At 40.2% G+C, this 16,594-nt stretch overlaps 3 protein-coding genes across 3 annotated transcripts; 1 reads left to right on the top strand and 2 right to left on the bottom strand.

Moving 5' to 3' along the window:
* Positions 1-2,115: 2,115 nt before the first annotated feature.
* On the bottom strand, positions 2,116-7,624 carry foxj2 (forkhead box J2). Its single transcript, XM_082552234.1, has 10 exons — positions 7,246-7,624; positions 6,567-6,932; positions 6,380-6,454; positions 6,188-6,280; positions 5,502-5,660; positions 4,912-5,413; positions 4,661-4,822; positions 4,467-4,568; positions 3,134-3,469; positions 2,116-2,816 (listed from the first exon to the last, which is right to left on the bottom strand). Exons 2-10 carry the CDS (start codon positions 6,888-6,890, stop codon positions 2,704-2,706), a joined length of 1,866 nt encoding a protein of 621 aa, XP_082408360.1. The 5' UTR covers positions 6,891-6,932; positions 7,246-7,624; the 3' UTR covers positions 2,116-2,703.
* Positions 7,625-7,727: 103 nt separating this feature from the next.
* isoc2 (isochorismatase domain containing 2) lies at positions 7,728-10,727 on the bottom strand. The gene is made up of 7 exons (XM_082552239.1): positions 10,638-10,727; positions 10,342-10,454; positions 9,854-9,978; positions 9,552-9,764; positions 8,914-8,984; positions 8,675-8,792; positions 7,728-7,864 (listed from the first exon to the last, which is right to left on the bottom strand). Coding segments are annotated over exons 2-7 (594 nt in total). The 5' UTR covers positions 10,343-10,454; positions 10,638-10,727; the 3' UTR covers positions 7,728-7,798.
* A 97-nt stretch (positions 10,728-10,824) lies between these two features.
* Positions 10,825-15,412, top strand: atg12 (ATG12 autophagy related 12 homolog). The gene is made up of 4 exons (XM_082552241.1): positions 10,825-10,934; positions 13,041-13,177; positions 13,284-13,346; positions 15,205-15,412. The coding sequence occupies exons 1-4, from the start codon at positions 10,841-10,843 to the stop codon at positions 15,262-15,264; spliced, it is 354 nt and encodes a 117-aa protein (XP_082408367.1). The 5' UTR covers positions 10,825-10,840; the 3' UTR covers positions 15,265-15,412.
* The last annotated feature ends 1,182 nt before the right edge of the window (positions 15,413-16,594 follow it).

Raw genomic sequence — 16,594 nt, 5'->3', positions numbered from 1 at the left:
TAATGCATGTAAGGTGAACTAGCAAACATCATCATAGCTACATGCGGCTGTCCTCTTTTTTGATGGCAGATACCAGAGGTGGGACCAAGTCATTGTTTTGCAAGTCTCAAGTAAGTCTCAAGTCTTTATCCTCAAGTCTCAAGTCAAGTCTCAAGTAATGTCAGGCAAGTCAGAGTCGAGTCTCAAGTCACTGGTGTAAAAGTCCGAGTAAAGTCACAAGTCTGAAATTTTGAATTTCAAGTCATTTCGAGTCTTTAAAAAAAAACGAAAAAAAGCATGTTGCAGTTTTATGCTAAGTGTAAATATTAGACCATGTAATTTTTAAATCTGTGTTTTTCTCAACACATGACAAAATAGTGAACTTAGAAAATATACACAAATTGTGAAATTGCACCTCTTTAAAATGCAGCTCAATTAAACCTAGCTCCAAGAATAATTTTCACCGACAGTTCTGAGATAAGCTGCATGTTATTCTTGGATGTGGTTGTAGGACCGGCTTTAAAATCACATGACAAAAATATCATACACATTAAAAAAAACTGCATCACCAACGTAGCCTGGACAACATATGCAAGTTAGATGAAGTCAGCTATCTCATCTTAGCATATTTATATGCATATTTATAATTATACGGTTCTTGGAGTGAGTGCATACACTCATGAAGTTTAGTAACTTCCGGTCACTGCAACAAGCCCAGGTACAGTTTACCGACGGATGGGTGCAGGACCTTGAAATGCACCGTGTAGAAAGTAAAGACCATCGTACGTATCATAAGTTTACCAGTCTCACAAATTGTCTTCATAAATACACATTCGTTAACCGTTTATTAATAGGACCTTTGAGCTCAATGGTAATTAATTAGCAGTGGAAATAATTTTTGGTAGCATCACAGAAATGTAGCAGTGACAATAATATTGTATGCTGTAATCCTACTGTGCAATTAGTGATACAAAACAACTGTTTTATCCTGTGAATAAAAGTATATGTTTTTGTCAATGTACCATAATAACAGAAGCGAAACGCAATATTGTGTCAGGACAATTTACTATTTATGCACAATAAATAAAGGAGCATAGCGCGACCATTTCTGTTCAGCGCCAGACTTGCTTGTAACCTATATCACCAATTATGTTATGAAAATGACGCATTAACTACAACAGCAGACTGACCTTTGTGTAAATGCTTGGAGCAGACTAACATGTGAGCTGGAGTGTTCTGGGACGTTATATTTTGTCTTTGAATGGCTGCAATCCAGTCGCCTCTTTGTTACTTCGGAAACATGGCTGAACAATTTCTCTTCAACGACGTAATCCGATAACAACCGATCTCTTTACCCGTCGGCTTCCCGTGGCTGTCATGTGACCGGCTATTGCAGTTAATAATACAACAGCTTCTTGACATTTTTGTGTTTCTTTTTATCGCTGTATAACTGATTTTAATTGAAAGCCTGCGTGCGCTAGTACCGCTTGCCACGAGTTCCCAGAATCCTTTGCGGTTCTATCCGTGAATGACGTCACATTTTCAATCTCTATATAATATGCATGTTAAATTTTATATTTGGGGTAAAATATCAAGTCTTTTCAAGTAAACCGGTTCAAGTCCAATTCAAGTCCCAAGTCATTGGTGTAAAAGTCCAAGTCAAGTCACAAGTCTTAGAACATTTTTTCAAGTCAAGTCTAAAGTCATAAAATTAATGACTCGAGTCCAAGTCATGTGACTCGAGTCCACACCTCTGGCAGATACTCCCTTCACCCTGGCCAAAAAGGCTAAAATAACCAAAGAAAAAGTGGAAAACAGCTAAACATGAGAGGTTTTGGACAAAGTTTGTGTTTTTTCCATTGTTTAAGCACTGCTTCCAACCAAGAGTGATAGCATATAGGCCCCATAGCTGTAGAAAAGGCTAACATTGATATCTTTTTACAAAAAAACAGCTGAACATGAGAGGTTTTCGGACCAATTTTGTGTTCTCCATTCTTTAAGCACCGGTTTGAGCACCGTTTAAGCACCGGCACTGTTTCAAAAGTACCGGTTTGGCACTGGTATCGGATAAAACCTAAACGATACCCATCCCTATCTGTGACAGGCAGCAAGTAACAAAGAGCCTAAAGATGCAACTTAAATTGAGTTCTTTATAAGTTATGTGTAGGCAACACTGGTTCATCCCTTGAGTTTGGTGTCTTTTTAATGATTTAAAGGTCAGTGTTAAGTAGCTAAACCAAAAACAAAAAAAACATTCCTCTGAAAATGGTCAGGTACAAGGACTTGGCTGAAAACGAGTTATCAAAAACAAAAAAAAAGCAGCCAATGTCCAAAGAAAAGCTCTGAAAGACCTTCAGAAATCTTGGAGAACTACTGCTCAGGAGCACTTTTACAAAAGCCTGGCTCCTTGGAAGAAAAACATAAAAAGATGAGGTGAGGCTCAAGACCTTTACACAGTTCTGTGTTTTACAATCCAATAGACACCAGCCTCCCAACTACCTACATAGGATACGCTAAACAAACAGTATTACAGCATATGAATTTGAGTAATATTGAAAAAATAACTATTTGAACCTCGGGGGGCATTCAGTCATATGTGACAAACTCGATCCCATACTTGCTGTCAGAGAAGCTTTAAACATGTACAACAGAGTGAGACAGCTTCTGCAAAGAGTAGAGTATTTTCTCAAAAACATTTTGGGGTTTCCACACAGAGCGAGAGGGTCAAACAATCAGAGAGTCCCAGTCAAAGTCGTCCTGGATCTCCTCACTGTTGCTGTGCAGATTCTTTAGTGGGGGACGCTGTCGTGGCGTCATCGGCTGAGGATGAATCCCAGCTGAGAAGGAAAAAAAAAGAGGACACATGGACTGAGTATATAACAAGAAGGAAGTGAGAGAATGTCAAATCATATTTTTCTATCTAAACAACTTCTTTTAAACAGACAAAACCTGCTGTCCAGATTTATAACAATTTCTGTTCAATCTTAGGAGAAAAACTGTTTTTAATTCAGTGTTTCCATAAATAGCTCTCATAGCAGAAACATGTCACTGATCTGGAAGATTATTCTAAAACAGGCTTGGGGAAAATATGAACCCATCCTGTCTTATTTCATAAAAGTAAAGAAGAAAATATGTTTTTAAGTCCAGGTCTCACCGGCTGTGCTTGCAGGCTGTGTTAGCTGTGGTCTCTGAAGACCTGGTCCCTGCATGGGCAGAGCCCGCCGCGGTGGTTGTGCACCATTGGCAGGGGGAGCTATTGAAGAGTAGGGAAGGGGTGAGGGCTGAGTGAGGCTGGAGAGGGTAGGGGGTGGGTTGAAGTTAAAGGCTGGTAAGGGTTGAGGGGCACCAGGGGCTACAGGGGAGTTATTCCCAGGGGTGATCATGCCTTTCTGAGTGAAGAAGCGGTTCAGAGAGTCGCAGAGGGAAGTGAAGACCGCCGGGTCCAGAGCCCAGTCGCAGAGCTCTGCCTGTCTCATGCTCTGAACAAGGTCTGCAAATATAAAATGAAACAGCAGATCAGAGCACGAAGGTCCAGTCTGTGGCTTTTTAAGAACAATATGAAACATCACAGGCCTTTCTTTACAAAATACAGAAAAGCTTTCAATGGATTGGATTGATTGTTTAGTGTGCATGATGTGCTTGTCTAACTTCTAAAGAGTCAGGCCGCCCAAATGACAATAAAAACACTGGAGGAATATAGCTACGACAACTCTTGTTTCTTGGCTTAATAATAACTTGCACACAGTCTGCAGACAGCCATTTTTCACAGCAGCCATTTAACATGAAACAGCCTTTCAGTCAGGTTGAAGTCTGACTGAACCTTGGTTCTTCATTCATAAGCTGAGTTGTCATGTTCTTTTTAGAGGGAAGACTCTTTCTCCTGGCAGCTCTTCTAAACAAGCCATACTTGTTCAGTGTTTTTCAGATTTTACAGCCGTGAACTTTAACATTTAACATCCTGATGTAGTTCTCAGAGTTCTTGAGTCTTGCACCTGGGGGGGGGGGGGGGGGGGGATTTGCTGGGACATCCACTTCTTGGAAGTTTGTGAGATTGACTGAATGTTTGATTAGGATCAGTTAATCAAGTGTATTTGATTAAAAGTGTAGGGATGATATTTATCCTATGGAAGTTGTAAATGTGTGCATGGTTTTTCAGAGGACTCTTTGCAATCTTTTGTTTTCCTGCCAATGTACGTAGCACTGAAACATGTCTGTGTTTAACCACTATTTCATGTAAATGGTCGCAGTGAAAGAGGACTGTGACATGTGACAAAGATAAAGGTGAAACCAGAAAAGACTAAATAAATAATAATAATAATAATGATTAAATTAAATGATGAATTAATGATCAAAATGACTGAATTCCAATCACTCTATTAACTGGCTGATTAAACATTTTTACCCATGTCCTCACGACTCTAAACTCCACAGATCTATGAACCCTGATGATTGATTAATGTGCCCATTTAAACAAGAACAAAACAGACCTGGGTGACCAGTGAGGTCTATGTTTGCCCAGTCTAAGTTGCTGGCAATGCGGAAACTCTCCTTCAGAGAATCTGGGTTACTGAACCAGTCAGCTGGCACCGCTACAAGTGGAAGGCAAGAAGGCAACTTTAGAAGCATTGAACTTTTATACAGTTTATGCATTTCTGGTTTGAGAAAGTCGCATGAGACTTACTTAATTGTGAAATGCGCTCAGTGTCGGCAGGATGTGCAGCTGGTGCAGCCAATGCAGGTGGTGCAATTTGTGCGGTTGCAGGATGGGGGGACATGGGTAGCAGAGTTGGAGTGTGAAGTGGGGTAATGTCATTATTTGGGATCACCAGGGGAACTATATCCGCTGGAAAGAAAAGAGGCAATTCCTTCAATCCATCTATGCAGAATCTAAACTGTACAGAGTCAAAACACAGATACACACATGCCACTTACACTGCGAGCCTCCCCTCTCGCGCACTGTCCTGAACAGAGACTTGAAAGACGCATACAGATCAGGTAAGTTGAGCTCGTCAAAGGTGAAACGCAGCAAGGGATCAGTAGGGGGGTTTACTGAAACGACGGGAGGGGCGACGGCTGATGATGGGACAGTCAGTTCGGATGAGTGATTGGGTCCCGAGACGATGCAAATGGGAACAGCTGTCAGATCAGGCGCGCAGGAGAAAGCGGGAACAGACACAGGGTCTGAAGTCACAGGAAAAGACAGCGCAGCGTCAGAGAAGGAGGGAGCAGCTGGAGACGCTGTAGACATGTTGGCAGGAGCCAGAGGTGTAGCAGAAGCAGGGGGGATGGAGAAAGTGGGGCCAGGTGGGTGAGAAGGTGGGAAAGAAGTGATGGATGACATAGGGGCTGCAGGTGGGAGCACCGCTGATGGCGAGACGGATGGATGAGGGACAGGGAGACTGGAGACAGAGGTGGGCATGTAGGGAGATGGTTGCTGTAAAGATAAGAATAAGGTGTTATGAAGAGCAAGGTGTTGTTTAATTAAAGTAAACCTTATAAAAGGAGTGAGAAAGTGACTGTACTTTGCATGGGGGAGGAGAGAGGGAGGCAGACTGTGGTGACTGCTGCTGGATGCCTCCAAGTGACTCTGAGTTAAAGAGCTGTTGGTCTGTGTGTGAAGCTGATTGAGGCTGACGAGGAGAGAGCCCCGTCTCTGCTTTTAGTTCCTGCAGTTGAGGAACCTGTAACAGCACAGCATAAATACTTTCAACAGCAACAACAAAAAAAGTTGTCAATATCCTGCAGGCTAATATATATATTAAATGTTAAATAAGACTGAGCACCTCCACTACAGCCAGAAATTACCTCCTTTCAAAAAAAAAAAAACCAACTCCCTTTTGGCTCTCAGCTTTTATCAAAAAAGAAAGTTTGCTCAGTCTAATCTTAAAACTAGAGATGCTGTTTGTCTCCTAAATCCAAACTGGGAGTTGGCTCCACATTGGTACACTTCTTTTCATAGGACGTAGCCATACCAAAACTGATATCTTAGTCCATCTTAATGTTCTCACACATTGCAAATAATGGCATAATTAGAAAAATGTGGCGGTTTTAATAATCTGCCACATGCTTGAGGTTTGGTTAAGAGTTTTAAGCGTTAATGGGCTATAATTTACATCTGTGTTTGCACTTTATGTGGTCTCATTATGTATTTGACAGGTGGAGAATAAAGGTTTGTCACAAAAAAACACCCCGAAAACCAAAAACATACATCCTCTCTCTCCTCGTCCTCTTCAGGATAGGAACGTTTAGGTGCCCTCACTTGATGTCCGTCTGAAGGTCCATCCATTGTCCAATAGGAACCCTGGAAAGACACCACAGGTTTGTGAACTCATGCTCTTTTTTTTAAACAGTCATCAATCTCAAATGATGAAAACTCCAACAGTAGGTAGAAGTAACTCACCTTGCCAGGGTCGTTCTGCGGTCGAGGAACTTTCCTGAAGCATTTATTAAGGGACAGATTGTGTCGAATGGAATTCTGTTGGGAATGACATGTGTCAGGAATGTCCAGTAAAGCAGATGTTACACTGACTACACTTTAGTGACATATTATTACTGCTCGCCCACACTGATAATATGTTGTAGCTTACTTTCCATCCGCGGCCCGCCCGGCTGTAGTAGGGGAAAGTGTCACTGATCCAGGTGTAAATGTCATTTAAACTCAGTTTCCTCTCAGGTGCAGCGGCTATTGCCATGGCGATTAGAGTAGCATAGCTGTGAGGGGGTTTCCCTTTACAGTTAGAAGGGGAGGGGTCCGGCACTGAGGGTAGAAAGTCTCCTTTCTCCCTCCCTCTGTCTTTTTTCTTCTCCTTCTCCCCTCCTCCTCTTCTCTCTTTCCCAGAGCGCAGGCTGCTGATTCCCAGCTGGGGCAACCAGTCAATACTGGTAAGACTGGAGTCCAAGTCAGAGGACATTTTTCAGTTTTAGTTTGTTTTGTTTTTTTCTCAGTCCAGGCTCTGAAGGATCAGAAGAGAAAGTACTGGATCAACAAGTCTTTTTACATTTTGCTTACTCTGAATATAGTAGGCAGTCAAAACACTGAGCACTCCCACAGAGGATTTCCCTCTGCCTGTAACTGTGTCAGCAGTCCTGTTCCTGTACTTCCCAACTAGCGTCTATTACACACCAGTAAGTTCAGACAGAAGACACTTTGTGCTGCTCGGGAAACTTTCCACTCACCAGCAAAGCCATAGCATGACTATAGGTACATATGTTTGCCAATTCCAACTACTTGTGTTGTTTTCTGAGAAGGAAGAATGACTTACTTACCTCTGTATGGTCACTCGAGGCCCAAGGCCTTCAGAAGTGTTAATGGCTTATGTTGTCATCAGCTGTGCACAGCTGCTAACAAACTGCTGTACGTCCTCTCCTTCAGGTCTCTGTCCTCAGCATGTCGGTCCCCGCAGGGCTGCAGTCATACCTTCGGCTAGTGAAAGTTTGTGTAACTTTGGAGAAATATACACACAAAAAACTTATCCGACAGCTTCCTTTTTCGCTCTCCCTCCCTCTCTTTGCTTCCCCTCCCTTTCTGGTTTACCAGAATTACGTCACTCACTCCTCCTCCTGCGTGATATCACTCTATGCACCGCCTCTGGGAGCTGGTTCCACCTCTTTACTCTTTCACCAGCCTTTTCTCTGCCTGTCAGGTTCTGGTTACAGATAATGCACCTGAATTTTCCACTAAGACAAGTCCAAGCTGTTATGCAAGGTACAAGGGTCTGATTCATATACACAAACACACACAGAGCAGATTTAAAGTAGCAGCATCGCTTTATTGGTACAGCTCTTTACAGTGGGACACAATGGTAGGACATGGGTCTCTTTACAGAGCGCTGAAGAAAGCAAGGAGGCCGGTGTCAGGAGACGGATGCGCCAGAAGCTTCTGAATCTGTCAACACAGTTTACGACGTGGGTTAGTCATGTAATCGTATAAATTTTGGCATGTTCACACGCGCAAAAACAGGTGTCTGATTGCTGCACCCTTTACAACAAAAGGTCAGTGGGGATAAGTCGCAAATTATTACCACTCACAACAGCTTATTGTGTGTGTGTTTGTGTGTGTGAGAGAGTGGGGGAGAGCGTGCATGGGCCATTTCTGTTACACCTGGTTTTTGTTTGTGTTTTTGTCTGTTTTGTGTGACTTTAATGTTTAGCTCTGTTTGAATTTTCCCTTTTTTTTTTTTATTCAGCCCCTGAATGCCAAAACATTATCTTATGCATGTCTGAGCATAGACATCATCAAACATTTAAACTGACATGCTGTATCACTGCAAGAAAAGAATAAAGTAATTTTGAATTTGATGATAGCAAACTGTCTCCAAAAAGCTGGGATGAGGGAAAACAAAGGGTTGGAATTAAAACAGCTGGAGGAACATTTTGTAACTAATTAGGTTTACTGGCAACAGATTGAAGTGTATTTCTTTTTTCTCACCAAAGAAAAGGATTAAAAAAAACATTAAAGGAATTTGTGTTAATATTGTAGTTATTGTGTAATTACTTTAATAATGATGATATAAACACAGAAATGTGTATTTTGCTCATTTTTTTGTTTGGTTTTCTTTAGGGGGTTAAGCCTGTTCAGTGTCTGTTTTGTACATTGACCACCAACTGTTTATGGAATCTAATATGTGTTGACTGAATAAACTAAGCTAAACAATACTGAGTCAGGAGGGCGACAGGAAGCATCTGTAGCAGGTACCTCCTTGAAGTTGGGGTGTTTGGCATCTTGAACCAGCTGCAGCAGAACAGCCTCTGTGGTGGTGAGGTATGCTCCGCTCTGTTTCAGTCGTGACAGAGCAAACAAACGATCCGTTTGGCTGAGGAGGGAAGTGAAAACGTTATAGTAAAGTGCACATGTAACTTCCCCAAGGCACACTCATTCCGTGTGTGTGACATCTCTTACTGCAATGAAAAAATACTGTTCAAATACACCGATACCTTCTGGATGACACGGCGTCAGCTACAATATGAACCTCTATCCCCTTCTCGAGCAGATCAAAAGCTGTGCACTGAGCAAAAGACAAGGAGGAAAGTTTTCTATTTGTCAACTAAAACTGCAAACTCAGTCAAACACAGTTACAAAATTACATATTTATGTTACTTAATGACAGTGTAATAAATTAATAATCACCTAACATCATTACCTCCACCACTCTGTTTTTGTGATTAAAACTTAACACTTAGCCGACATTATAAAGATACAATATCTTGCATGCATCCAAGTGCACCTTAAATTATTATATTTATGTCATTTCTGCAGGTCACAGATAAACTGCTTGTTGCTTCTTTTGTGGAACAACTGATAAGACACATACTGATGTGACATGCATTGTTTGTGCATGTTAGAGAATCCAGTTGAAGACTAACGTCTCCATATAATTGTCTCCTGATAACTACAACTATGCTTCGCATATAAAATATACATTTGAAAAATATGAAAGAGTTGGTGCCTCATTGAATAATTGTATGCTCAGAATAACAGATACTGAATGTCACTCTATTCAAAATACCCAAGTCAATGGAAAGATTTTGTTTCGTTTTAACGGCGCAGATGCTGAATCCCATTTGTGTCTTACAGCGATACAGGCGTGAGCCTCTATTCCACACAGTATGGCTTGTTTGGGGTTCCCCAGGGCCTCCAGCTCCTTCTGCACCTCCTCTATCATCATGGTGAATGAAGTTTTAGCATGGGCCTTTAGGTCCTCAGCTCCCAGCTCTGGTACTGTGGGCCCAAGACCTTTAGGATATTGCTCTGTCAAAATGGGGGGGATGCCCAGGATACGACTGGCCTGTCAGAGAAGAGGAGAAACCTGGCAAATCTGATTCAGACTCTCCAAATTATTCATCCTCGACAACTGTGCTGATGAGGAGAACCAACCTGGAGCAGTCTGGCTGCATTGCTGACAATGTTGGTGAACTGGAAGATGTTGGGTCTGAACTTCTCCTGCATATCGCACAGGAAAAGCACTGCATCCTTGGTGGAGAGCCTGCCAATGTTTGCCACTACAAGAGCAAGGTCACAGAAGGCATTCAGGTAGATTTAATACCATCTTGTACTATCATCAGAGAGATTTGAAGTAAAATTTATAAAGGTGAAACTTTATAAGTTTTATAGCTTACAACTGTAGCACAGCTGCTTGTTGCAGTCTTTAACCATTATTTGGACAATCGTAGACTCTAGCTAACCTGTCAGCATGAGTCTAAAATGGTGCGTTTTCTTCCTTGTAGGACATTATTTCCTTCTTTGATATTGCACTGTTTTGATAACAAAGGCACCAGTGACAACTCAAAAACAGCTAGACTCAAAGGAATTTGCTAAGATCATGGCTCGTTTTAGCGAATTAAAGCATAAGAAATGTCACTTACTCTTGTTGCTTTAATAGTCCAGAGGTGAGGTAGAGAGTAGTGGGTAACAGGCTGAAGGGGACTGCAGAAACTTTAACTGTCAGGTTAAAGTATTATTTCCCATGTGACGTCGCCTGTGTAAACCAAATAAAATATTTACATGTCTTACTTGTAATAGAAAAAAGAACGACCGAATTTAATATTGCAGACAAAATTGCGTATATGTAATCATATTAACTAATAATAAATAAGTATATTTGTTATTAAAGAGTTAATATATTAGCATCTATAGTCGGATGTAAAAAATAAAAACTAACCTAGCACGAAGCTAAGAAGACCACGGAGTTCAACTTCGGCTTCAGCCTTTCTTTGACAGGCGCTGCCTTCCTGGGAGCGATTATTGACCAATAGTATTGCGAGCTGTAGAGATTGACGCTTCTTTTGCGCCAATAGCCGCCGCTGCTGAGCAAATGTTGAGGTGGTTGGAAACCATAAAGTAACCCGGAGTGGTGAACCAAAGATGTCTGACACTGCAGAGTCCCCAACAGAGACGCAGAAAGAAGAAACACAGCCGCCGTCAGACGACTCGACGACAAATGACGAGAAGAAGAAAAGTAAGAGAGCGGAAAATAACTTCTCAGTTACAGGAAAACAATTGTGTTTCTGATGACTGTTGCTAATGCTAAAGAAAACACATCCGGATGTGTGACGTACAATATGATTGACAGTGAAAGTCGGCCACTAGGGTGGAAGCATGTTCTCTCTTCAGCCAATAAGCGCGTCGTTTTCTAGCAAGTGGTACTGCCGGTTTGGGGAACAGCTGAAGCTAATGCTAATAAACATTACATGTATTTTGTATTCTTATATGTTACATAGTTCACAGAAAGTCTCTGTTTTGCCATATTTGATCAAATATACTAACCAGTCGTCTCAATAGCAACATATTCTGCGTGCAAATGCAACAAGGATCTTAAGGAGCTACACTTGGCTCAAATCTCTTAAAATGTCACAAAATCCATGGAGCTGAAAATCTGGGATATGTTAAGAAGAGAACATAAACTAGAATATATAAAACTTGCATGGTGTGCCTACGACTGTGAGTTTAAACCTAATAAAATAGTTTATAGAGTCGAATCCTGGACTGCAAAAGGAATAACAACAGCTACTACTGATATTCTGATCTACACAAAGGGGAAATTAAAAGGCTTTGAAAGATTGATATCACTTTATAATATGACCTCTAAAAACATAACTTTTTCTGTTGGCTCCCGATGTGCGACTTTGAACATACCACTAAAAATAGAACATTCCATCTCAATTCATAATTTTTTTTTACATTTGCTGCTCAACTGTCTCCATTTGCCTAAAAATGTTAAGCTCCAAAGTTTTCATATATATACAAACCACTGCTGTTAAAATATTAGCTTCATAAATCAAATACTTTTAAAGATATATTTGTTTTAATAAATTGTCCATCAATCCACTCCCAGGATACTCACTTAGGCGATGTTTGAACATCGAAAAACTATAAAAGATAAGCCAGATGTTTTCACTGGCCTCTCTTGCCATAAAAGTCAGTCAATATCTGTAGTTTGGGACTGATCTAAAAAGATCTGAATATTTCCTTGTTCTACAAAAAACAATTCAAGCAGTTCAAAGTTCCATACTAAGAACATACTAATGAAAGTAATAATAATAGGTAATAAGAGACAAACAGCAACTATTTTTGAATGATATATAGCTAATGCAAAATAAAATGACTATAATACTTTTTAACATGAACTTCTTAGTCACAAAAGGGAAGAAAATGCTACTTTCCTTCAACCTTCCTGCTGGATTTACCAGAAATATGAGTAGACAGTCTAATGAACAAAATTAGGAGTTTGCAGATGTTATATCAATTATAACTACGGAAATAACGTTAAATATATGCATATTTTTCATTTTTGAGACCTACTGCACTGGAAACATTCAAGAGTAAAGAAAATAAGAAAAGTAAAGATAATAACTCACTTAACCTGCGTAGTTTTGCAGGACTAATTTGCACAAATACCACAACAGAAATTTAAATTAAAATGAGGTAAAGAGACAGCTTAGTCTGTATGTAGCCAGACATCTAATTTCAATTTTGCAATACCCTGCCTAAAATTTAATGAAACAAATGAATGAGGTCATAGTAACTTATAACTAGATTTTAGTAATTGAATTAGATCTGGGTGTTGAATGTTGTTTATATTACTATTAGAGGTTATGTTTAAGCTTAGGCACTGTTTGGGTTTTTTTTTGGGGGGGGGGTTCTGCCCTTCAGAAAAGCTGATGTGAAAGCACACGAAGACAAGAAGTTAAAGGCGGTTATTATGCACATTCCACATTAAACACATCACAAAAAAAAATAACAACACCTAGAGCAATATGAAATTAAAATTTCCACAGGGGAGTGTTTGATATTTCACCAAAACACTATTGGGGGAAAATATTACAGTAACATTTTTGAACTCTGTGCAGCACTGGCTTAGTTGCATAGGTAGATGTTTACTTGGGATGAGGGTTTGCCTTTACAGTGTTTTTGTTTTTCCACCATGGTATAATGTAGTGTCTATGCATCAGTGACTGCACCTTCCCAGAAATTCCACTGTAAATTCAAGTTGAGATTTGCCTGTGCCAGTCGGCGTTGCAACAATGTTGAATAACTTTCAGTTTTGTTTTCTTCATTTTTATAGTCGATGTGCTGTTGAAGGCAGTGGGAGACACTCCTATAATGAAAACAAAGAAGTGGGCAGTGGACAGGGGGAGAACAGTACAGTCTCTTTCACAATTCATATCTCGCTTCCTCAAGCTTGATGCCAATGAACAACTAGTAAGCATGACATTTTTTTCTACCAGCTTGTTAATTTTTGAAGTCTTATAATGGACATGATTTAAAAACCAATTATGAAAACTAAATCTTTTTTTTCTTTTCTCAGTTCATCTATGTTAACCAGTCTTTTGCCCCCTCACCGGATCAAGAAGTAGGGGTCCTCTTTGATGTGAGTGTAGTTTTAAATGGGGCAGCACACACAGACATACAGTTTATCAACAACATTATGTTCCCTGTTGTTTTATTAATTTAATAGCGCACAGTCTGGAGTTACAGACCGAGTTGGTCTTCACTGAAATATTACATCAGTAGCACTAGTGTTAGGCAAGTATTTAACTGGGTCCAAACTTCTTTGGACACTTCTTTTTGCCTCTGTACATCAGCTCAATTAATTTTTAACTCAAACCATCAAAATGTGACTAAAGTGCAGACTTTCAGCTTTAACTCAAGAGTTTTTTTCTTTTTGTTTTTGTTGTTTTTTTAATACAGAATCCATTGTCAGAGGCGCAAAATTAATTGGACAAATGAACATCATTTTAAATATAAGTATTGTTTTTAGTAATTGAAAGAAAATCCTTTGTAGTCAGAGACTGCCTGAGCTCTAGAACCCAGAGACCTCACTAAATGCTGCGTTTCCTCTCTTAAGCGTTTTGACCTTTACTGCAGCCAGTTGCTGCTTCATTGTGGTTCTCTCCACAACCAATAACTGAAAATCTGCTCTATCAGGTTGACATGAGGCCACTGACATGGCTATTGAAGTATATCTAATTTCTTGGCCGTGAGAAACTCTTGAGTCGCTTTTGCAGTACGTTTTGGGTCATTATCCATTTGGACTGTGAAGTGCTGTCTGCACAGTTTTGAAGCATTTAGCTGACTCTGAGCAGAGAGTGTAACCCTGCACACTTCACAATTTGTCCTGCTCCTTCTACCAGCAGTGACATCATCAGTAAACACCAGTGCCCAGCTTCCACTGGCATTTCCTCCACCAGATAATGTCATATGCTTCGTGAGCTGTTCTTTCCTTCTCCATACTTTTCTCTTCCCATTGTTCTGATACAAATGAATCTAATCAGACCTTCTTGTTCTTGAGGGGTTTACATGTTATTGTAAAGCCTCTATATTTCTATTCATGAAACGGTCTCTTGCTTGTGGACCTGAACAATGCTACTGCTTTATCCACTTGAGTTGTTGTCTGTGTTTTTTCAGGCCATTTGGTGTTGCCTGACCAGATTCCTCCCTTTTTAAGAATGAGCCAGATTGTTAACTTAACCACTCCTAAAAATTTTTGCTGTCTCTCTGATGGCATTACTTTGTTTTTCCAGCCTAATGAAGGTTCCTTTACTTGCATGAAACTACTGTTTGGACATCTTATCGAGAGTTCCAGTTAAAGCTGCCAAATGCATGTTCAACACTTGGAAATAACTCCAGATCTTTTATCTACTTAATTTGTTGTTAAATAACAAGGGAACCTGCTTCACCTGGTGATTACTCTGGAAGTCTTTGTATAAAAATCATTGTGGTTCCTAGGCAGTTAATGAACACTTCTGTTGAACCCCTTAAACTAATGCTGGACATCTGCACTTCAATCACATCTTGTTTTCTTGATTTAAAATCCACTGTGGTGGAGTATAGATGCAAAATTAACAGAGGGGAGAAAACGGTCAATGTCCAAAAACGTATGAAACTTCTAGACCTAACTGTTTCTGCAGGTTCAGCCTGTGTGACTGGACAGGTCATGCAGAGCTTCTACCAGCAGAGGGTGCAATAAGAGACAAGCCTTCTGTGACATAATCTTAAATCCTTGAGCACTGGTAAATGTCTTAACAAGTAACAGTAAAAACGTCAAAGTCTAGATCAGTGGTTGGCTGATCACCTCTCTGCTCTCACTGCTAGATCAATATCTAGTTAAAAGGTCCTTTCTGATGTCACAACAGCAGTTAACACTGATTTTAGACTTTGTTGACAGCTCACTCCTGTGTTTGACAGTTTAACTTCAACGTTTGTATTCCCGTCTTTTTGTCTTTCAGTGTTTTGGAAGTGATGGCAAGCTGATTCTACATTATTGTAAATCTCAAGCCTGGGGTTAGCTGCTTTCTACAACTACATTTTCCCTCCTATCCCCATCCTTAACTTCTAAACACGACAACATAGTGTTGTCTTTCCCCTTTGCTGTTTGCTGTCTTACAGGTTTTTTTGTAAATACACTGTAAATAAATTATTGTGTATATCATAAAAGTCTTGACACTGTTCTTGTTTTTTGTTCTGTTGCTAATCTGGGGAAATGTACATAAGGTACTATAATGTTAATAAAAATAATAAAATAGAGCTGTAATGCAGTGGAACTTAAACTGCTGCTTAAAGTTTAGGGAGGGTTAGTGAAGGCCACCGCTGAAAAGGGACAGACACGGGAAGAGAGGGGGCACTATAGTAACAGATGGACTTAGAGGGATTACATGATTCAGGGTGGGTTTGTGTCATAAATTACCAAGAAAGACAGTAAAGGGAATAGAGTGGCTTGGAGACAGACATGCAGTCACTCCATTGGTTCGCATCTCCATCGGAGGAGGATTACATGGGGCTTGCAGCCGGAGAGGTAAGGGCCACTGATGCTCACACTGGAGAAGGAAAGCTGATGCACAGAGAAAAGATGAAGAGAGTAGCAACAGAGAGGGTATTCAAGATGGAGCAGCTGAACTAAAGTTATGAACGAGCTTTTTGATTAAGGGCTTATCAAGAAGGCAGAGAAAAACCACAATGTAAGTTCACTGCAAGGCAGTGAAATATGTTTTATGATGGACATGAAAGACTACAGAGGGCGAGAACAAAGTCTGGTAGGTATTTTACTTATTTAAAAATAATTTGTTCTGAAGTCATTTGTGGATTCTTCATCAGCAATCGCAAAAACATAATTTCTTTAATATTTACACATAGCAAAAAAACGTCGTTATTACACTGAGTGTTCAATTAAATCTGTCATTTGTGAACGAAAACTGAACGAGCTATTTTGGATGGACGTCTGCAAAAATTGAGCAAGCTGGAAAATGATGCATCAGCTAGTTACTGACGTGTAAAGGCTGAAAATATTTATTGTCTTAGCAACAGTCGACATGGTAAGGTTCATGCTAAGAGTAACCATTTCAAACATAATCTTATAAATATCAATACTTGGTCACTGGCTGCTGTTAAACCATCAGTAATATGCAGAGGTAGACTTTCACACAGATTATCAAGGTGCTTTGTGGGGTAATTGTTTCAGTGCTGAATGAATTAAACTGGCATCTCTGTGATGGTGTGACGCGCTGAGCGGTAATCTAAACAAACAGTGCTTAAAAGATGTGCAGTTCTGAAAGGACATAATGTACATCTGAGAATAAACGCAATGCAAGTATTTAGGAAAGCCTTATCTCTGCTGAGCAT

This window comes from Aulonocara stuartgranti, assembly GCF_965226115.1.
Source record: "Aulonocara stuartgranti genome assembly, chromosome: 11".
NCBI classification, from domain to species: Eukaryota; Metazoa; Chordata; class Actinopteri; order Cichliformes; family Cichlidae; genus Aulonocara; species Aulonocara stuartgranti.
Note: the sequence above shows the minus strand (reverse complement) of the source record. Positions and strands in the feature narration are given on the sequence as shown.

What these genes read in the sequence shown, in the direction of transcription:
- atg12 (XM_082552241.1), top strand. Translation starts at nt 10,841, where the DNA reads ATGTCTGACACTGCAGAGTCCCCAACAGAGACGCAGAAAGAAGAAACA. An exon ending in TTGATGCCAATGAACAACTA is followed by an intron (nt 13,178 to 13,283) that starts GTAAGCATGACA and finishes TTCTTTTCTCAG; the next exon opens with TTCATCTATGTTAACCAGTC. An exon ending in AAGTAGGGGTCCTCTTTGAT is followed by an intron (nt 13,347 to 15,204) that starts GTGAGTGTAGTT and finishes TTTGTCTTTCAG; the next exon opens with TGTTTTGGAAGTGATGGCAA.
- isoc2 (XM_082552239.1), bottom strand. An exon ending in AGGCTCACGCCTGTATCGCT is followed by an intron (nt 8,985 to 9,551) that starts GTAAGACACAAA and finishes TCTTTTGCTCAG; the next exon opens with TGCACAGCTTTTGATCTGCT. An exon ending in AACACCCCAACTTCAAGGAG is followed by an intron (nt 7,865 to 8,674) that starts GTACCTGCTACA and finishes CTGTGTTGACAG; the next exon opens with ATTCAGAAGCTTCTGGCGCA.
- foxj2 (XM_082552234.1), bottom strand. Translation starts at nt 6,890, where the DNA reads ATGTCCTCTGACTTGGACTCCAGTCTTACCAGTATTGACTGGTTGCCC. An exon ending in TCTCTCCTCCCCCATGCAAA is followed by an intron (nt 5,414 to 5,501) that starts GTACAGTCACTT and finishes TTATCTTTACAG; the next exon opens with CAACCATCTCCCTACATGCC. An exon ending in ACAGCCTGCAAGCACAGCCG is followed by an intron (nt 2,817 to 3,133) that starts GTGAGACCTGGA and finishes TTTCCTTCTCAG; the next exon opens with CTGGGATTCATCCTCAGCCG.